The 16,793-nt window shown below is 60.9% G+C and overlaps 1 protein-coding gene across 1 annotated transcript; it reads right to left on the reverse strand.

Moving 5' to 3' along the window:
• Positions 1-8,162: 8,162 nt before the first annotated feature.
• On the reverse strand, positions 8,163-15,366 carry LOC121151765 (FLYWCH family member 2-like). The gene is made up of 3 exons (XM_040973557.1): positions 15,243-15,366; positions 10,061-10,473; positions 8,163-8,435 (listed from the first exon to the last, which is right to left on the reverse strand). The coding sequence occupies exons 2-3, from the start codon at positions 10,380-10,382 to the stop codon at positions 8,305-8,307; spliced, it is 453 nt and encodes a 150-aa protein (XP_040829491.1). The 5' UTR covers positions 10,383-10,473; positions 15,243-15,366; the 3' UTR covers positions 8,163-8,304.
• Between the last annotated feature and the right edge of the window lie 1,427 nt (positions 15,367-16,793).

Genomic DNA, 16,793 nt, shown 5'->3' on the forward strand with positions numbered 1-16,793 from the left:
TGCCCACAGGCCCCGGCTGCAGCCTCATGCCCACACGCCCCTGCCCACAGGCCCCGGCTGCAGCCTCATGCCCACACGCCCCTGCCCACAGGCCCCGGCTGCTGGCCCCTGCTCTTCATGGTCTCCACTGGGGCACTTGCCTACCTGTATCCTGAGAATTAAACGCTGTCTGTGGGCCCAGCGCGATGGTGTAGCAGTTAAAGTCCTCACCTTGTACACACCAGGATCCCATATGGGCACCAGTTCTAATCCTGGCAGACCCGCTTCCCATTCAGCTCCCTGCTGTGACCTGGGAAAGCAGTCGAGGATGGCCCAAAGCCTTGGGACCCTGCACCCGCGTGGGAGACCTGGAAGAGTTCCTGGCTTCAGATCAGCTCAGCTTCAGCCGTTGCGGCCTCTTGGGGAGTGAATCAGTGGACAGAAGGTCTTCCTCTCTGTCTCTCCTCCTCTCTGTATATCTGCCTTTCCAATAAAGATAAATAAATCTTTAAAAAATAAAAGAAACGGTCCCGCATTGTGGTGTGTAGGTAAAGCTGCTGCCTGCAGTGCTGGCAACCCACGTGGGCCCGGCACATGCAGCAGCTCCAGCCTCGGGAAGTCCGCCGCAGCAACGCCGCACATGGCCACAAGGTGGCGACACCGCGCCGTGACACATTCAGCGGGAGACCGGCTGTGGGCCGCTGGCCGGGCAGGCTCGGGGAGGCCTGTGGTCTAGTGGGTGTGCCAGTCAGCTCTCCCTTTCTCTCTGGCACTCTTTCAAATATATAATCCTTTTACTAAAAATTTAAAAGTTCTAATGTTCTCATTTTACAAAGTATTAATTCACAGGTAAATTACTATTAAAATTCAACCAATTTTTCTTAAAAAAAAAACTTGTTTATTTTTATTGGAAAGGTTGATTTGTAGAGAAAAGTAGTCAGAAGGATCTTTCATTTGCTAATTCACTCCCCAACTGGCTGCAACAGCTGGAGCTGAGCTGATCCAAAGCCAGGAGCCAGGAGGGCTCCCACGCGGGTGCAGAGTGCCAAGGCCCTGGGCCGTCCTCCACTGCTTTCCCCCCAGGCAGGGAGCTGGATGGGAAGTGGAGCTGCCAGGACATAGAACCCACACACATATGGGATGCTAGTGCTTGCAGACAGAGGATTAGCCAACTGAGCCACAGAGGTGACCCTCAGCAACCTTTTTTAGACATAATGAGTACAGGCTAGCACAGTGGCACAGCATGTTAAACTGCCACCTGTGTCAGTTCAAGTCCTGGCTGCTCCACTTCCACTCCAGCTCCTTGCTTACGGCCCATGTGCTTGACCCCAACACCTCCAGGGAGCCCTCCTTAGGTCCAAGGCTCCTGGCCCCACCCTGACCAGGCCACTTTGGAGTGCAGGAACAGACTCAACAATCTCAGCTCTCTCTTTGTATTTAACAATTCTTGAACTCAGTGAATCAAGTTTCTCTTACCAACGTGCCCAGCACAATGTTTCAATGGCTAAATTCTCACCTTGAACATGCTGGGGTCCCATATAGACACCGGTTCTAATCCCAGCTGCCCCACTTCCCTTCCAGCTCCCTGCCTGTGGCCTGGGAGAGCAGTCGAGGACGGCCCAAAGCTTTGGGAACCTGCACCCACGTGGGAGACCCGGAAGAAGTTCCTGGCTCCTGGATTTGGATCGGTGTAGCTCCAGCCATTGTGGCCGCTTGGGGAGTGAATCATCGGACGGAGGATCTTCCTCTCTGTCTCTCCTCCTCTCTGTAAATTTGACTTTCCAATAAAAATAAATCTTTTTTTTTTAAAGCACACACCGCGTGCTCTGAGGCCAGGACACACATCCATGTGCTGTACCTGAGGTTGGATCCAATATGGGCTGCCTGCTAAGAGTCCATTTCTCACTCGTGCTCGTGGGTCTTCAGCCCAGCCTGGCCTGGTCCACACCTGGTCACCAGGCCTGTGTGTGCTGGTGGGGACTGTGAAATGGCTGGGTGAAAAGAATTTTTTTTTTTTTTTTTTTTTTTTTTTTTTTTAAAGATTTATTTTTATTATTATTTTTTCATTGGAAAGGCAGATATACAGAGAGGAGAGACAGAGAGGAAGATCTTCCGTCCGATGATTCACTCCCCAAGTGAGCGCAACGGGCCGATACTATGCCGATCCGAAGCCAGGAGCCTCTTCCGGGTCTCCCACGCGGGTGCAGGTTCCCAAAGCTTTGGGCCGTCCTCTGCTGCTTTCCCAGGCCACAGGCAGGGAGCTGGAAGGGAAGCGGGGCTGCCGGGATTAGAACCGGCGCCCATATGGGATCCCGGGCGGCAAGGTGAGGACCTTTAACCACTTGCGCCACCGCGCCGGGCCCAAGAATTTTTTTTTTAAAGATTTATTGGGCCCGGCGCGGTGGCGCAAGTGGTTGGGGTCCTCGCCTTGCACGCCCAGGATCCCATATGGGTGCCGGCTCTAATCCCGGCAGCCCCGCTTCCCTTCCAGCTCTCTGCCTGTGGCCCGGGAAGGCAGTCGAGGACGGCCCAAAGCTTTGGGACCCTGCACCCACGTGGGAGACCCCGAAGAGGCTCCTGGCTTCGGATCGGCATAGTATTGGCCCGTTGCATTCACTTGGGGAGTGAATCATCGGATGGAAGATCTTCCTCTCTGTCTCTCCTCCTCTCCGTATATCTGACTTTCCAATAAATAAATAAATCTTATTATTTTTTTTAATTGGAAAGTCAAATTTATTGGAAAGTCAAATCTTTCATCGGACGAAAGATCTTCCTCTCTGTCTCTCCTTCTCTCTGTAAATTTGACTTTCCAATTAAAAAAAATAATAAGATTTATTTATTTATTGGAAAGTCAGATATACGGAGAGGAGGAGAGACAGAGAGGAAGATCTTCCATCCGATGATTCACTCCCCAAGTGAGCGCAATGGCCGATGCTATGCCGATCCGAAGTCCGGAACCAGGAGCTTCTCCCGGGTCTCCCACGCGGGTGCAGGGTCCCAAGGCTTTGGGCCGTCCTTGACTGCTTTCCCCGGGCACAATAGGGAGCTGGATGGGAAGTGAAGCTTCTGGGATTAGAACCGGCGTCCATATGGGATCCCGATGCATTCAAGGCGAGGACTTTAGCCTGTAGGCCACGCTGCTGGGCCCTAATAATTTTTTTTTTAAAGATGGAATCAGAGTGGCTATTGTGGCTCAGCTGCTGAAGCCACTGTCTGCAAGATGCTCCTCTCTGTTCCCTGCAAGTGCCTGGAGGCAGCAGAGGGTCCAGACTGGGGCCCCTGTTGGCCGCCTGGCCCACGCCACCTGCAGGAACCGGAGAGTCAGTCTCTGAGAGGATGCTCTCTGGTTCTCCCGGTCTCAGTCACTGTGCCTATTCAAGTAAATAAACTTGAGAAAGAGGGAGGGAAAGAGAGAGAGAGGCTTCAGACTCCCCACTAACAAGGCTGCTGTTACAGACTGCGCTAACCTATTGCAGAGGAAGCCTACACAGTGCCACGGCTTAGCGGACACGGGAGCCGTGCGCGCCGACGGCCACGGCTTAGCGGACACGGGAGCCGTGCGCGCCGATGGCCACGGCTTAGCGGACACGGGAGCCGTGCGCGCTGACCGTCATCTGGAGTAACTGTGTCCTTTCAGAGCTCACACGACACAGCATTAGTGACTGTGACCCTTCCTGACTGGTGGCACTCCAGGAACTAAATCCCGACTGTCCCCGCTCTGGGGGAGTGTTCAGCGACTGTGCCGTCTCTACTCACAGCTGTGACTGGCAGCTGGAACTTAAGCTGGTCCTTAGGCACTACCTACTCCACAGTACAAGCAGCACATCACAATTTTTTAAACAATTTGCTTATTTTGGGCCCAGTGTGGTGTGGTGGCCTAGCAGCTAAAGTCCTTGCCTTGAACGCACCAGGTTCCCATATGGGCGCCGGTTCTAGTCCCGGCAGGCCTGCTCCTATCCAGCTCCCTGCTTGTGGCCTGGGAAAGCCAAAGCCTTGGGACCCTGCACCCGCGTGGGAGACCTGAAGAAAGTTCCTGGCTCCTGGCTTCAGATCAGCGCAGCACCGGCCGTTGTGGTCACTTGGGGAGTGAATCATCGGATGGAAGATCTTCCTCTCTGTCTCTCCTCCTCTCTGTATATCTGACTTTCCAATAAAAATAAATAAATCTTTAAAAAAGATTGCTTATTTTAAAAAATGTGCATAGCAGGTAAGGCGACTCACCGCTGGCATCATGCAGGAATGTCGCCTGGGAAAAACAGGGTCCCTGTGCTGGGGTCCTGCACCACAGGGAGGGCCCGGAGGAGGCTCCCGGCTCCTGGCTTGGGCCCGGTGGGGAATGAGCTAGTGGCTGGGACATCTGTTTTTCATTCGCAGACAGGGCTTATGGGGCCTGCAAGGCGCAGTTCTCATGACAGACTGCAGGGCACGAAGGTCCTCACCGAAACCTCGGCACGGCCGGCCCCTGCAGCCTCTGCTCGCTGGCTGCCACAGCTCTCCGTCACAGCAGGCCGGCCCCTGCAGCCTCTGCGCGCTGGCTGCCACAGCTCTCCGTCACGGCAGGCCGGCCCCTGCAGGGGCAGTGCACTCAACACTCGTCCAGGACGCCGGCCCCGGGCACGACACGCCCTCCCACACTGCCCGTCCTCGCCTCGCACCGGGCTCGGCTGCTTTCACGGCTCCATGAACCGGAGGGTGCTGAGATACAGTTCCAGTTACAGACAGTAAAACCCTTTCCTGGGACACGGGCGCATCGTGGAGCCTGACTCCACTCTAAACCCTCTTTGGAGTGTCTCATGAGCTGCCTGTCCTATCGTGACCAAGGCACACCCTCGCAGGCAGTGGGGTGGCTCCTGCGTCGCCCCGGGACCCAGTCCTGGGCTCCTGGCTGTGGCTGCCCCAGCAGTGTAAGGCACTGCATGAGAGACCTATCTGATTTTGCAATACATTTTGTGCTGTCCTTCTGGTCATTGTCAACATTAGGCTCCAAGCAGCAACTTCTGTAACTACACAGCAAATACAGACACTGTAACACGACTGGCTAAGGCCCTGCCAGGCTGGCTTTCCCTGCCAGCTGGCTCCCTGCTGACACACCCACAACGTGGGGCACGTGACACGTGGGAGGCCCGAAAATTCCAGGCTCAGGCCTGGCCCAGCTCGGACAGTTGTGGTCAGCCGGGGAGTGAACCAGTGGGTGAACAACGGCCACCTCGCCTTCCCCGTCGCTGTAACCCTCCGCCTTTCAAATAAGCAGTCAGGTCAACAATGTGCACTGCCTGTAAAGCGAGTGCCAGCTAGCAGCATGGCTCAACAGGCCAGCCCTCCACCTCCAGACACCAGCATCCCACACGGCGCCAGTTCTAATCCCGGCTGCTCCACTTCCCGTCCAGCTCCCTGCCTGTGGCCTGGGAAAGCAGCAGAGGACGGCCCAAAGCCTTGGGACCCTGCACCCACGTGGGAGACCCGGAGGAGCTCCTGGCCTTGGGTCAGCTCAGCTCCGATCGCTGTGGCCATTTGGGGAGTGAACCTGCGGGTGGAAGGCTTCTGTTTCTGCCTTTCCTGTTCTCTGTAAAATCTGCCTTTCAAATAAAAAAGTCTTTGAAAGGGAGAAAAAAGTAGCACCTTCCAAGGGCGTGCAGCTGCGGCGTGGCCGACGGGAGGCGCTGCTGAGCCCTAGGGCAGATGCAGGGAGAAGCAAAGGTAGGGGTCACTCTCCCATCCTGGCTCCCGCCCCTCAGCAACTTGCCGCCAGGGACCTCATGCACACGCCGGGGTGCCAACCTTGGCTGGCAAGGGCCTCCCAGCCAGGGGCCCCTCTGAGCAGCCAGGGCGGACAGGCCGAACCAGCTCGGCCCTGGACACCGGGCCTTGGCGCTGGCCTGCTGGGCGGGACTGCGCTGCCCTCACCAGCGGTGAACCATGGGGACTGGCAATCACTCCAGAACAAGGGGCTCTCTCCCCAGGCCTGACAGCCCCCCAGATCAGCAAGGGCGGGGGAAGCCCGGGCTGCATCCCCCAGGGAGTGCGCGCAGGCAGGAGCTTTCAGGCCAGGCCTCAACACCGGGCCCGCGGCGAGATGGCCAACACCTGGGGCCGAACGCAGACTCTCCCCACGCCGAGACGACTGAGAAAGCGAGCCAGCCCGTCGCCCAGGCCTCCCCTCGCGCCCGAAATGCGGCCTCCGGGCTCCTTCTGCCTCGACCGCACACCCTCCTGTCCCCTTCCTCACGCACCGGCCCCGAGGGCCTCCCGGCTGACCACGGCCCCGCCACGCGCCAGGGGCCTCGCCGCGGCTGCACAGGAGCGGCCCAAGCAGAGCGCAACTCGGCGCGCCGGCCCCGGGCCTGCCGCCCCTGCCCCTTACCCCGGCCCCCTTACCCGGCCCTCCGGCCCCCGGCCCCCTTACCCGGCCCTCCGGCCCCCTTACCCCGGCCCCCTTACCCCGGCCCCCTTACCCGGCCCTCCGGCCCCCTTACCCCGGCCCCCTTACCCGGCCCTCCGGCCCCCGGCCCCTTTATCACGGGCCAGCCGCCCCGGCCCCTTTACCACGGTCCTCCGGCCCCTTACCCGGCCCCCTTACCCCGGCCCTCCGGCCGCCACGCACGCCCAGCGGAGGCCACACACCGACGCAAACGCGGCCTTTCCCTGCAGCCCGGCTGCGTCACCGCCGCGGGCCCACCCGGCAAAGTTTGAAGCGGACGCCGAGCGGAGAGCGGGGTCTCCCGGGCGCACGGACCTCGGCATGCCGGGCGCGGCCTCCCCTGCCCTCCGCCCGGGCCCTCGGCACCCCACACCCCGCCGCCGGGGCCCGTGCTCACCGCTCGGCGCCGGCAGCACGGCCTCCCCGTCGGGCAGCAGGGCCCCCGGTCGGGCAGCACGGCCGGTCACTGCTCGGCAGGCGTCGCCCGCCCCGGCCCCTCGGGCCCCGCGCCCCGGGCATGCGCAGCGCGGCCATTCCCGGCCCGAGCCCCCACGCCGGGTCATCCCTGCGGCGGTCCGGGCACCTCGGCCAATCGGCTCTCGGGGGCGGGGCCGGGGCGGGCGCAGAGGGCGGGCGCAGCGCGGGGATTGGGCGCAGTTGGAGGGGGCGGGGCGCCGGGCCGCGGGGCGGGGCTTGACGCGCAGCCAGGACCAGCTCCGCCCCCCCCCCCGCGGAGCACCTGCTCGGCCCCAGGGTTGGGGTCCTGCCCCTCGCGTTGGGGCCCTGGCTTGAGTCCCCTGCCCTCTGCTTCCCCGGGCATTGGGGGAGTGGGGAAGAGACAGCACAGGGAAGCTTTCCCTCAACACCTGTTAACTTTCTGCCTTTTGAAAATAAATGGTGTGGGCCCAGCACGGTGGCTTAGCAGCTGAAGTCCTTGCCTTGGGACCCTGCACCCGTGTGGGAGACCTGGAAGAACTTCCTGGGTCCTGGCTTCGGATCGGCACAGCATCAGCCGTTGCGCTCACTTGGGGATGGAAGATCTTCCTGTCTCTCCTCCTCTCGGTATATCTGACTTTCCAATAAATAAATCAATCTTAAAAAAAAAGGAAAGAAATGGTGTGGGTCTGGTCTGGCGTGGTGGCCTAGCAGCCAAAGTCCTTACCTTGCATGCACTGAGATCCATATGGGTGCCAGTTGTTTTTTATTTATTTATTTATTTATATTGGAAAGGCAGATTTACAGAGAGGAGAGACAGAGAGGAAGATCCTCCATCCGATGGTTCACTCCCCAAGTGGCCCCAACGGCCAGAGCTGAGCCCATCCGAAGCCAGGAGCCTCTCCTGGGTCTCCCACGCGGGTGCAGGTCCCGAGGCTTTGGGCCGTCCTCTGCTGCTTTCCCAGGCCACAGGCAGGGAGCTGGATGAGAAGTGAGGCAGCTGGGATAGAACCGGTATCCTCATGGGATCCCAGCACGTGCAAGGAGAGGACTTTAACCACTGCACTATTGTGCCGGGCCCTGGGCACCAGTTCTAATTCCAGCTCCTGCAGGCAGGCCCTTGTCAGGACCCTCTGCAGCCCACCCACTCACAGGCCCTCTTCTTGGCCAGCACAATCTTTGAGCCGAGTGCGGCACCGTGGGGTCAGGCCCCTACAGGGGAGGGCGGGTGCGTGGGGCAGACTGCCTGGCCAGCGGGGCCGGGTGGGCTGGTAAAGGCTGGGTGAGGGCTCAGGCGACCGCACGTCCTGAGTGTTTAAAACCACCAGGATGCCATCTCGCACAGTTCCTTTATTCTCTGAGACTTTCTGCTTACAAAAGTAATGGGCTGCATCTAAACAAAGAAATGACAGGACACTGAAAGCAAAGGCTGTGCTGTGGGTGAGTGCTCAGGGGCTCAGGGGCTCAGGGGTTCAGGGGCACGCGGCCGCCTCCTGCTCAGGCACTGGGTCCAGGTCCCGGGCAGCGGGGTGCGGCGTGGCCCCCTCCCCATCCCCCGTGGGAGGGTCCAGAGAGAGCTGGACAGCTTCCTGGGCATCTGCGTCTGGAAGAGAAGAGGCTGAGTCAGTCTGGAGTCACAGGAAATGTAGGGGGCCCCTGAGCACGTCGCTTCCAGGAACCCCCAGTCTGGGGCTGGGGGACAGGTGGGCAGCTGACTGGCTGGCCAGAGCCTGCATGCTCTTCATCCCGGAGCCGGGGGCTTTGAGCCGTTGCCCTGAGGGTCCCAAGAGCAGCCTGACCCTCCTCACTACAGGACCACCGGTGGCCTTGGGGTGGGGAACGGGCTGCCCCAGGCTCTGCTTCCCTGAGGTCCCACGGACAGGAGCCAGGTGGGAGCTTCAAACAGCAGCGGCTGGGGAGTGGGGCTCCCCACTGACATCCCTGGCACTTCCTTTCCAGGCCTGGGGTCTCCCCTGTTTCGATATCCTGAGGCATCCTTGGCTGGGGGTCCCAGGGGCAGTCTTGGGGCTACCATGGCCTCTCACCTGACCACTCACCCCCAAGCCCTCACCTCTGTGGGGGATCTGCCTGTCCAACCACCTGGAGGGAGCCACGGGCCCACCTCATCTAAACGCACAGCTCTTTCTGGCGCCACAAGCTCAGGGCAGTGCGGGGCAAGCAACATCATCTCCGTTCTCCCACTGGACCCCTCTAGCCACCCAGCCCCCCTAGAACTTCCTACCTGAAGGGTACACGCAGGTGCCAACACCTGTGCCAAGCCTTGTGGGGCCTGGGGTCACCTCGGGGCCCCGCAGCCTATGGCACGCCAGGGCTGGCCACACCTGACCCAGGCGCAGGTGTCAGGGAACTTGCCATTCCAGGGGTCCTCACAGCCTTTGGACACCAGGGGCCACAGCAACTGCCATGGTCTTTGCCCAACCCCCAGAACCTAGGCCTCTGCAAGTACCTCCTCTAGCCCCCGCTGCCCCAGCCTGCTCTGTTCCCCGGAGCCTCGAGGACCCCAGCCAGCTCCTTCCAGCTTGTCCCCCAACTGACCCTGTCTCACTACCCTTGGGAGTCCCGAGAACCATGGACAAGCCTGAGTGGGGTACAGAAAAGGCAGTCCCTGCTCGCCCCAGCTGGCTGCACTGTCTGCCAGGGTGGCTTAGGAACCATAAGGACAAGGTGGCCCGATGTGGGGCAAAGGCTGGTGGCGAGGGTAGGGCAGCAGGGCCGTGAACCTGCCTGGCTGCTCCCAGCCTTCCCTGGGCCAACAGCTGCAGGGCACCAGCGTGCCAAGGCTCGGGCAGCAGCGGTGGGGAGGGGCCAGCATGCTGGGGGATTGTCCTGCAGCTCCCTGAGGCCCAGGGCAGGGCACCCACAGTTCTCCTCTGTGACTGGCAGCAGTGGGGGAGGGGGCTTTCTATTCTGGCCACATACCCTCTTAAAACACTTGGGAAGGAGCCTAGAGATGGGGCAGGACAGAGGTTTGCCCAGCAGAGCCCCCAGCAGACAATGTCTGGGTGGTCCGGGCCCTCTCTTCCAGCCCCCCAAAGACCCCTGCAAGGAGCGAGGCAGCTGGGGCTGAGACAGGCCAGTCAGGGTCACATTCACTCCGGGGGACGCCCAGCCTGGACCCTGTGCCCCTGCCTCCCACGCTGGTCACGGGAAGTGCAGGAGCGAGGACAGGCCGGGAGCAGCAGACAGGCGGCCTCACAGGAGCCTCACCCAGAGCAGGCTTGCAGCGTTTCTGCTCGGGCTCCTCGGGGGGCCCCTCGAGGGCACGCTGGGCCTCGGGGTGGGTCATGAGGAGAGCTTTGGCCAGGGTGGCTGAGCCTGGCACCCCCAGCGACATGATGCAGTGCACGCCTCGGCGCTTGGCCCCTGCCACTTTGGCACTGTCCTTGGAGGCCGTCAGCAGGACCAGTTTGGAGAACTTCCGGGGCTTCCGAGGGCCAGCAGAGACCATGTCCGTGCCCGGCCTTGTGGACAGCTCCCGGCCAGCAGTCACGGCCGCAGCCTCCTGCTCGCAGGCCTCGGGGAGGGGCATGCCGGCTCCGAGCACCCGTCCCTCGGGCCCCTGGCGGGCGGGCTGCTCCTTGTCCTCTCCAGCCAGGAAACTGCTGAGTCCGTGGGCCAGCCTGAGGGAGAGGCAGCAGTCAGTCAGTGCACGCCCTCCTGGGGACTGCGAGGTGACCCACACACGGCAGCCAGGGAGAGTCCCACCATCTCACTGGGACATGCCAAGCACCCACAAAATGCTTCTAGCACGTTCCACGCTGGTGTCTCCCAGCACTTGTTGTGGCTGTGGCTGAGGCCAGGGAGTCAGACAGAGCCACAGAGCAGCTGAGGGGGTGACCCATGCACCTCACCCACATCATAGAAGCTGGCGTCCCAGACAGCCAGGGCTCATCGCCCCTTCCCGGGCATGCAAAGATCCAGCCACATCCTGGACTGCAGGCTACACCTGTGGCCATTCAATACATGGACATGTCACACAGAGAAGAGAATCCTATGTTTGGAAAGTTATCTGTCAAGAAAAAAATCTGGCGGGCCCGGCATAATAGCATAGTGGTTAAAGACCTCACCTTGCATACCCGGGATCCCATATGGGTGCTGGTTCTAATCCCAGCAGCCCTGCTTCCCATCCAGCTTCCTGCTTGTGGCCTGGGAAAGCAGCAGAGGACGGCCCAAAGCCTCGGGACCCTGCACCCACGTGGGAGACCTGGAAGAAGCTCCTGGCTCCTGCTTCTGATTGGCTCTGCTCCAGCCGTTGTGGTCACTTGGGAAGTGAACCATCGGATGGAAGATCTTCCTCTCTGTCTCGCCTATTCTGCTCTGTATATCTGACTTTCCAATAAAAAAAATAAATAAACCTTTAAACAACAACAACGACAAAAACCTGGCAGGACACTGTGGGTTGCAACAGGGTCAGCTGCAAGCTGCACCATGCATAGGTGTGCGGGGCCCGGTCAAGCCGCCTCGCCTGCTGTCCAGATCCCTGCTGACGCACCTGACCGGGCAGTGGGAGATGACGCAAGCGCTCGGCCCCTGCCCCACGTGGGAGTCCTGGACCAGGCGTCAGTGTGGACTAGAGCCAGTGGGTGGAAGATTCTGGCTAACGCTTCCTTGGGATCTTTATTTTCAATTGAACTAAAAAAAAAAAAAAAAGAGGAGGGGGTAGGCGCTGTGGGAGGCCCACAGCCGAGCACCTGCTCCCAGCTGGGGCCCAGCCTCCTGCTCAGGCTCTCCCTGCACCTTCTCAGGACCCCCAGGTGGAGTTCCTAGCTTCAGGCCTGGCCTAGTCCAGCCGCTGCAACCATCTGGGGAGTGAACCAATGGATGGAAGATCTCTCTGCAACTTTACCTGTCCAATAAACAAAACAGAACTCTCTCAAGGAAAAATGTTCCATGAGCTTTGGGAAGACCCTAATGCATTCTCCTGGTCAGCGCTGGCCTGCAACATTGGCAGCTCTGCACAATGGGGACTTAACAGCAGGTGCTTAATGACATGGAAATGGCTTGAACTGCCAGCACTGATTGATGGGTCACACCCAGGAACTAGGCCCCAAGGAGGGCAGGCCCTGCGCCCACGCCAGCTGGGACACTGTGCTCCTCCTGTGGGGCATCAGCTAAACCACACTTCAAAAACTGAAGCACCCTCCTGGAGCCCCGGGAAGCAGGGTCCTGCATGGCGGATGGCTTCAAGGACCCACTGGGGCCAGGGGGCACCGAGGGGCAAACTGAGTCTGGTTGTGAACTGGGTAGAGTGAGTCACATGTGTCACCTCACAGCAAGCAGTGAGCACGCCTTTTCCACCGCTGTGTTTCCCCATGTCCTTCCCCTCCCAGGGTGTCAGCAAGGAGAGGCCCACGTGAAAGGCATCACCTCGCCCAGGTGCTGACCACAGTTCACAGTGACGCTGCAGTGCTCCTGGGCGCCACCAGATGGCGGTGTTATTCCTCAGAAACAGGTGGGGGTTTTTTTGAAAATCAGATACACGGAGAGGAGGAAGATCTTCCATCCGCTGGTTCACTCCCCAAACAGCAGTAATGGTCAGAGTTGAGTCGATCTGAAGCCAGGAGTCTGGAGCCTCTTCCGGGTCTCCCACGTGGGTGCAGGGTCCCAAGGCTTTGGGCCGTCTGCTGCTTTCCCAGGCCACAGGCAGGGAGCTGGATGGGAAGCAGGGCCACCAGGACAGGAACCGGTGCCTCCAAGGGACTCTGGTGCCACAGGACACATGGTCAGCCAGTTGAGCCATTGTGTAGGCCCCATCAGCCATCGTTCAGGCTGACTGTCCTTTCTCAGAGAGAAAATAAAATTTAAAAATTTTAAATGTTTATGTTTTATTTACAATAAATAAATAAAGCATTAGTGTATCCAGCAGAATAGCTCAATGGCCAAATCTTCGCCTTGCAAGCACCCAGATCCCCTAAGGGCGCTGGTTTGTGGCTCAGCTGCTCCACTTCCCATCCAGTCCCTGCTCACGTGCTTAGCAGGGCAGCAGATGTTGGGCCCTGGCTGCCCTGGACTGAGTACCCGCTGCCGCCTTCAGCCTGGCCCAGCACCAGCTGTTGCAGCCACTTGGGGAGTGAACCCACAGATGGAAGGTCCTTCCCCCACCCACGCCTCTCCCTGCCTGTCATTCTACCTTCCAAATAAAGACATTTTTTAAAAATGAAGCTGATATGGTCGCTCACAAGGTAATGTTTTATTAGTCCATTTCTCGGGGAGAGGGCCCCTCCCTCCCTGTGCTAGTTGGCGTCAAAGGAACAAATAAAGGCTGATCCAGCAACTAGGAAGACGCCCAGGAGCTGGTGGAGAAAGTGTGACCCACAAACCTGCAGGGGGATGGCGCTGCAGAAGACACACCCCCCTCCCCTGCCTAGCCACCTGCGGGTTCTCGACCTGAGATGCCCCTCTGGGGTCTTCAGAGAGCGGCCAGGGCACTGGGCGGCTCCACACCCTCCCCTGCCTTGGAAGACATGTCAGTTCCCAGGAACACTCTCCCCAGGGCCCGGCAGGACAACAACCCACCAGGAAACGAGCCAGGAGGGGAACAGGCACAGCGGCCTGGGCAGCGGACACAGCGGCCAGACGCCACCTCAAGCAGGTGACCAAGGCCAGGTCATCCATGAAGAGGCACATCAGAGCAGGGTGCCCCTCCCCTCCGCGGGACCCCACAGCCAGCCCTGCCCGGGGAGCCTCCGGAGGAAACCAAGCAAAGTCCCTCCAGCACGGCCGGGGCCTTGGCCAGCAGCAGGCAGAACACGGTCGCGCAGGCCACCAGTGCCAGGACCCAGGCTTGAGTGTCAATGACGGGACCCTGGTTTTTCTCCATAAAGCTAAAAATATTCAAATACAAAGTCAGTTGTTTTAAAATTGATCCAGTCAACTGGTTATTTTATCGCAAAGGAAATAAGCATAACCCACTTTTTTTAAGACTTATTTTATTTTTATCGGAAAGGCAGAAATACAGAGAGGAGAAGAGACAGAGAGGAAGATCTTCCATCCGATGGTTCACTTCCCAAGTGAGCACAACGGCTGGAGCAGAGCCAATCAAAAGTAGGAGCCAGGTCTCCCACGCGGGTGCAGGTCCCAAGGCTTTGGGCCGTCCTTGACTATTTTCCCAGGACACAGGCAGGGAGCTGGATGGGAAGTGGGGCCACTGAGACACAAACCAGTGCCCATATGAGATCCTGGCACATACTAGGCAAGAACTTCATCCACTAGGCTACCGCACCGGACCTGACAAATTTAACAGTGGCAACTGCCCTTCAAAGCCCTGACGTCTACTCCATCACAGGGAAACAGAACTGCAGCCCCACCCCCTCCATGGGGCGCACCTTGGGCCACCTGCCCTCCAGGATCATCCGGACGCTGTGGAAATGCCGTTGGAAGGACAGGAGACTGAGGCAGTGGGAAGGCATCCCAGTCCCTGGTAGGCAGACTCGGCATCCCTCAGGAGGCAGCACTGCTGAACTGCACACACATTCCCAGCCAGATCTCCTGTGTCCACCTGCCCCCCAAGCGTGGTGCCCACAGCCGGCCATGGTTGAATCACCAATGTGGATCAGACCGAGGTGACCCACACACTCGAAGCCACAAGCCCCCAACTCAGGATCGCACAAGATCGGCACGTGGGGCAGTCACTCATGCCCAGGCAGACCCCGGGCCAAACCCCGGAGCCTGTGGCTCTGCCAGGAGCCCCCCCGCTCCATGGGGGTCCTTCAAAGGAGCAGGAGTGGAGAGAAGCAACGACGGGGCAGGGTCCAGCAGCTGGGTCCTGCAGGCTGCCCGCGGCAAGGAGCAGGCTGTGTCCCCGCGCCCCCAGGCGCCCCCCACCAGAGGCCCCGTCACACCTAGCTCCGATGCGTCTCTTCTGCAGCAGGCCCGCGGCAAGGAGCAGCGCTGCCTGTTGGCAGCACAGAATCACCCTCCTGCACCTGCTGGGCAGAGATGCCCGCCTGCCCTCTGCCCCTCGCTGGCCTTCACCCTCCGGCCCGCTGGACCCTGCGCCGTGGCCATGGCAGCCGCTGCGCCTCCTTCCTCTCGCTGCTCGCTTTGCTCAGACAGCGAGCGACCCCAGAGCCCGCGCCCTGCCCGGTCACCGCTGCCACCTGCTGCGCACGGCCCTCCAGCCCGAGGCCCCGGCCTCCCTGGGCACCCTCCGAGGGCAGCAGGAGGGGACAGCACCCAGACGGCCAGCACGGCCAGGACAAGGCGCGCCACCTGGGAGCAGGGACGCCGGGGCTGAAAACCCAAGGGGAAGCAGCGAGGAGGGCGCGGGCACCGAGAGGCGACCGCGGAGCCGCGGCTCGCCCTCCCGCAGCCCCCGGGCACCCGGCCGGGGGTGTGTCCACTCCCCGCGACGCCGACCCTCCCCTCACGCCGAGGGGCCCGTCCTCACCCGTGCGGCGCCAGAGCCGTGGCCGGTCCCTCGGCCTCAGTGCTGGACGACGGGCGCCCGCCTGGGGTCGGGCCGTCACCTCAGGCCGGGGTCACGGAGCGAGCATGCGCAGCAGAGCCGAGGCGCCCGCCGCTCCTGGTTTCCCCGAGCCGCGGCGAGCTACGCGCCCAGCCAATCGGCGCTGGGAGCTGGGGCCACGCCTCGCGGCGGGGCGGGGCCGCACTGATGGGGCGGGGCCTGCCGGGGCCGGATGTCCGGCGCGGGGAGCGTCCCACGGCCGCCGGGTCCGCGCGCCGGGGAATCGGCTCTCGGGGTCTCGCCCGGTGTCCGGTGTTCGCAGGGTCCGCAGCCTCCTGCAGCGAGGGGCCTCGACGTCTAGGGTTTCTTAACATAGAAGGCGAACATTCTGGAAGCTCTTCCTGCCCGCCCCCCGCCGGGGACGGCCACCATCCGGGCTGAAAACCCCCACGTGGCCGTGATGACCCGGGCTGGGCGCAGGTCCAAACCGGAGCCAGGAGGCTCCCTCCCTCTGAGGGGCTTGTGAACCATGGCCTCTGCCTCATCCGGCTCCCTCTCCTCTCGCGAAATTTGTTGTCATCAAATGCATGGCGGAGTGCGGGGTTGGGGGCTGCCACTTGGCACACTTCCCCCACCCCACCTGTCTTCAATCACCTCTGGCAAGGGACGGCACGCAGAGGGGCTGAGGTCCCTGGGACCCCATTCCGGGAACCGGGGAGCCCTCAACCCTGGGGCTTCTGGGGAGAGATGGCAGTGTAACTGGCCTGTGCACTGGGGCAGGGACCACAGCTCACGTGCCAGGTCTCACGCACCGAGTCTCAGCTACCCTGGCCTCATGTGCCCGCAGCTGAGCACCCTCACGTCTGGGGCAGGAGGAACAAGGCATGCCGCCCCAAGTCCTGGGACTCCTCATCTCAGAAGGTTGAGCCATCTCCAGGGAGGGCCACGGTGGCTCTTTGTCCCCTGGCTCCCTGGCGGCAGTGCTCTGTCCTGGTCTGCACATGGCAGAGCCGGCTGGGTAGGCACCAGTGCTCTGAGGGGGGTGTGGGCATCTCCAGCAGGGCCTTAATGTCGTACCCCCCCACACACACTTACGCCACAAAGGGGTGAGGCTGCTGGGGCCCATGGTCACCCACTGCCCACTGCAGGGACAGTCTGCACTCCCTGGCAGCAGGAAAAGCCGCCTCAGGGAACCCACCTGGTTGCAGGGAAGGGCTGGTGCGGATCCCAACGGTGCAGCTGCACATCCCAGGAGCTGTCAGTGTCCCCAGCCCTGGTGTGTTCTGTTGAACCAGAACGGGCACTAAGGTAGCGGGTCAGTTCTCGGTCCCCCCGACTGTAGTACAGCCAACGAGTGGTTGTTACACTGTAGGCGGGCAGCAAGTAGGCAGGTTGCGGTTGGTCATGGCACCTGGTCAGTGTTAAAGCGCAGAGGGCACTGGCAAGTCACCGGGCCGGTAAGCGTCACAGCTCCGCAGGTGTCCTGTGGTCACAGGCAGTGCTGCAGCCGGGGCCAGCACAGCTCCATAGCCA

Source organism: Ochotona curzoniae, unplaced genomic scaffold (assembly GCF_017591425.1).
Source record: "Ochotona curzoniae isolate NIBS_2020 unplaced genomic scaffold, NIBS_Ocur_1.0 contig_2321, whole genome shotgun sequence".
NCBI classification, from domain to species: Eukaryota; Metazoa; Chordata; class Mammalia; order Lagomorpha; family Ochotonidae; genus Ochotona; species Ochotona curzoniae.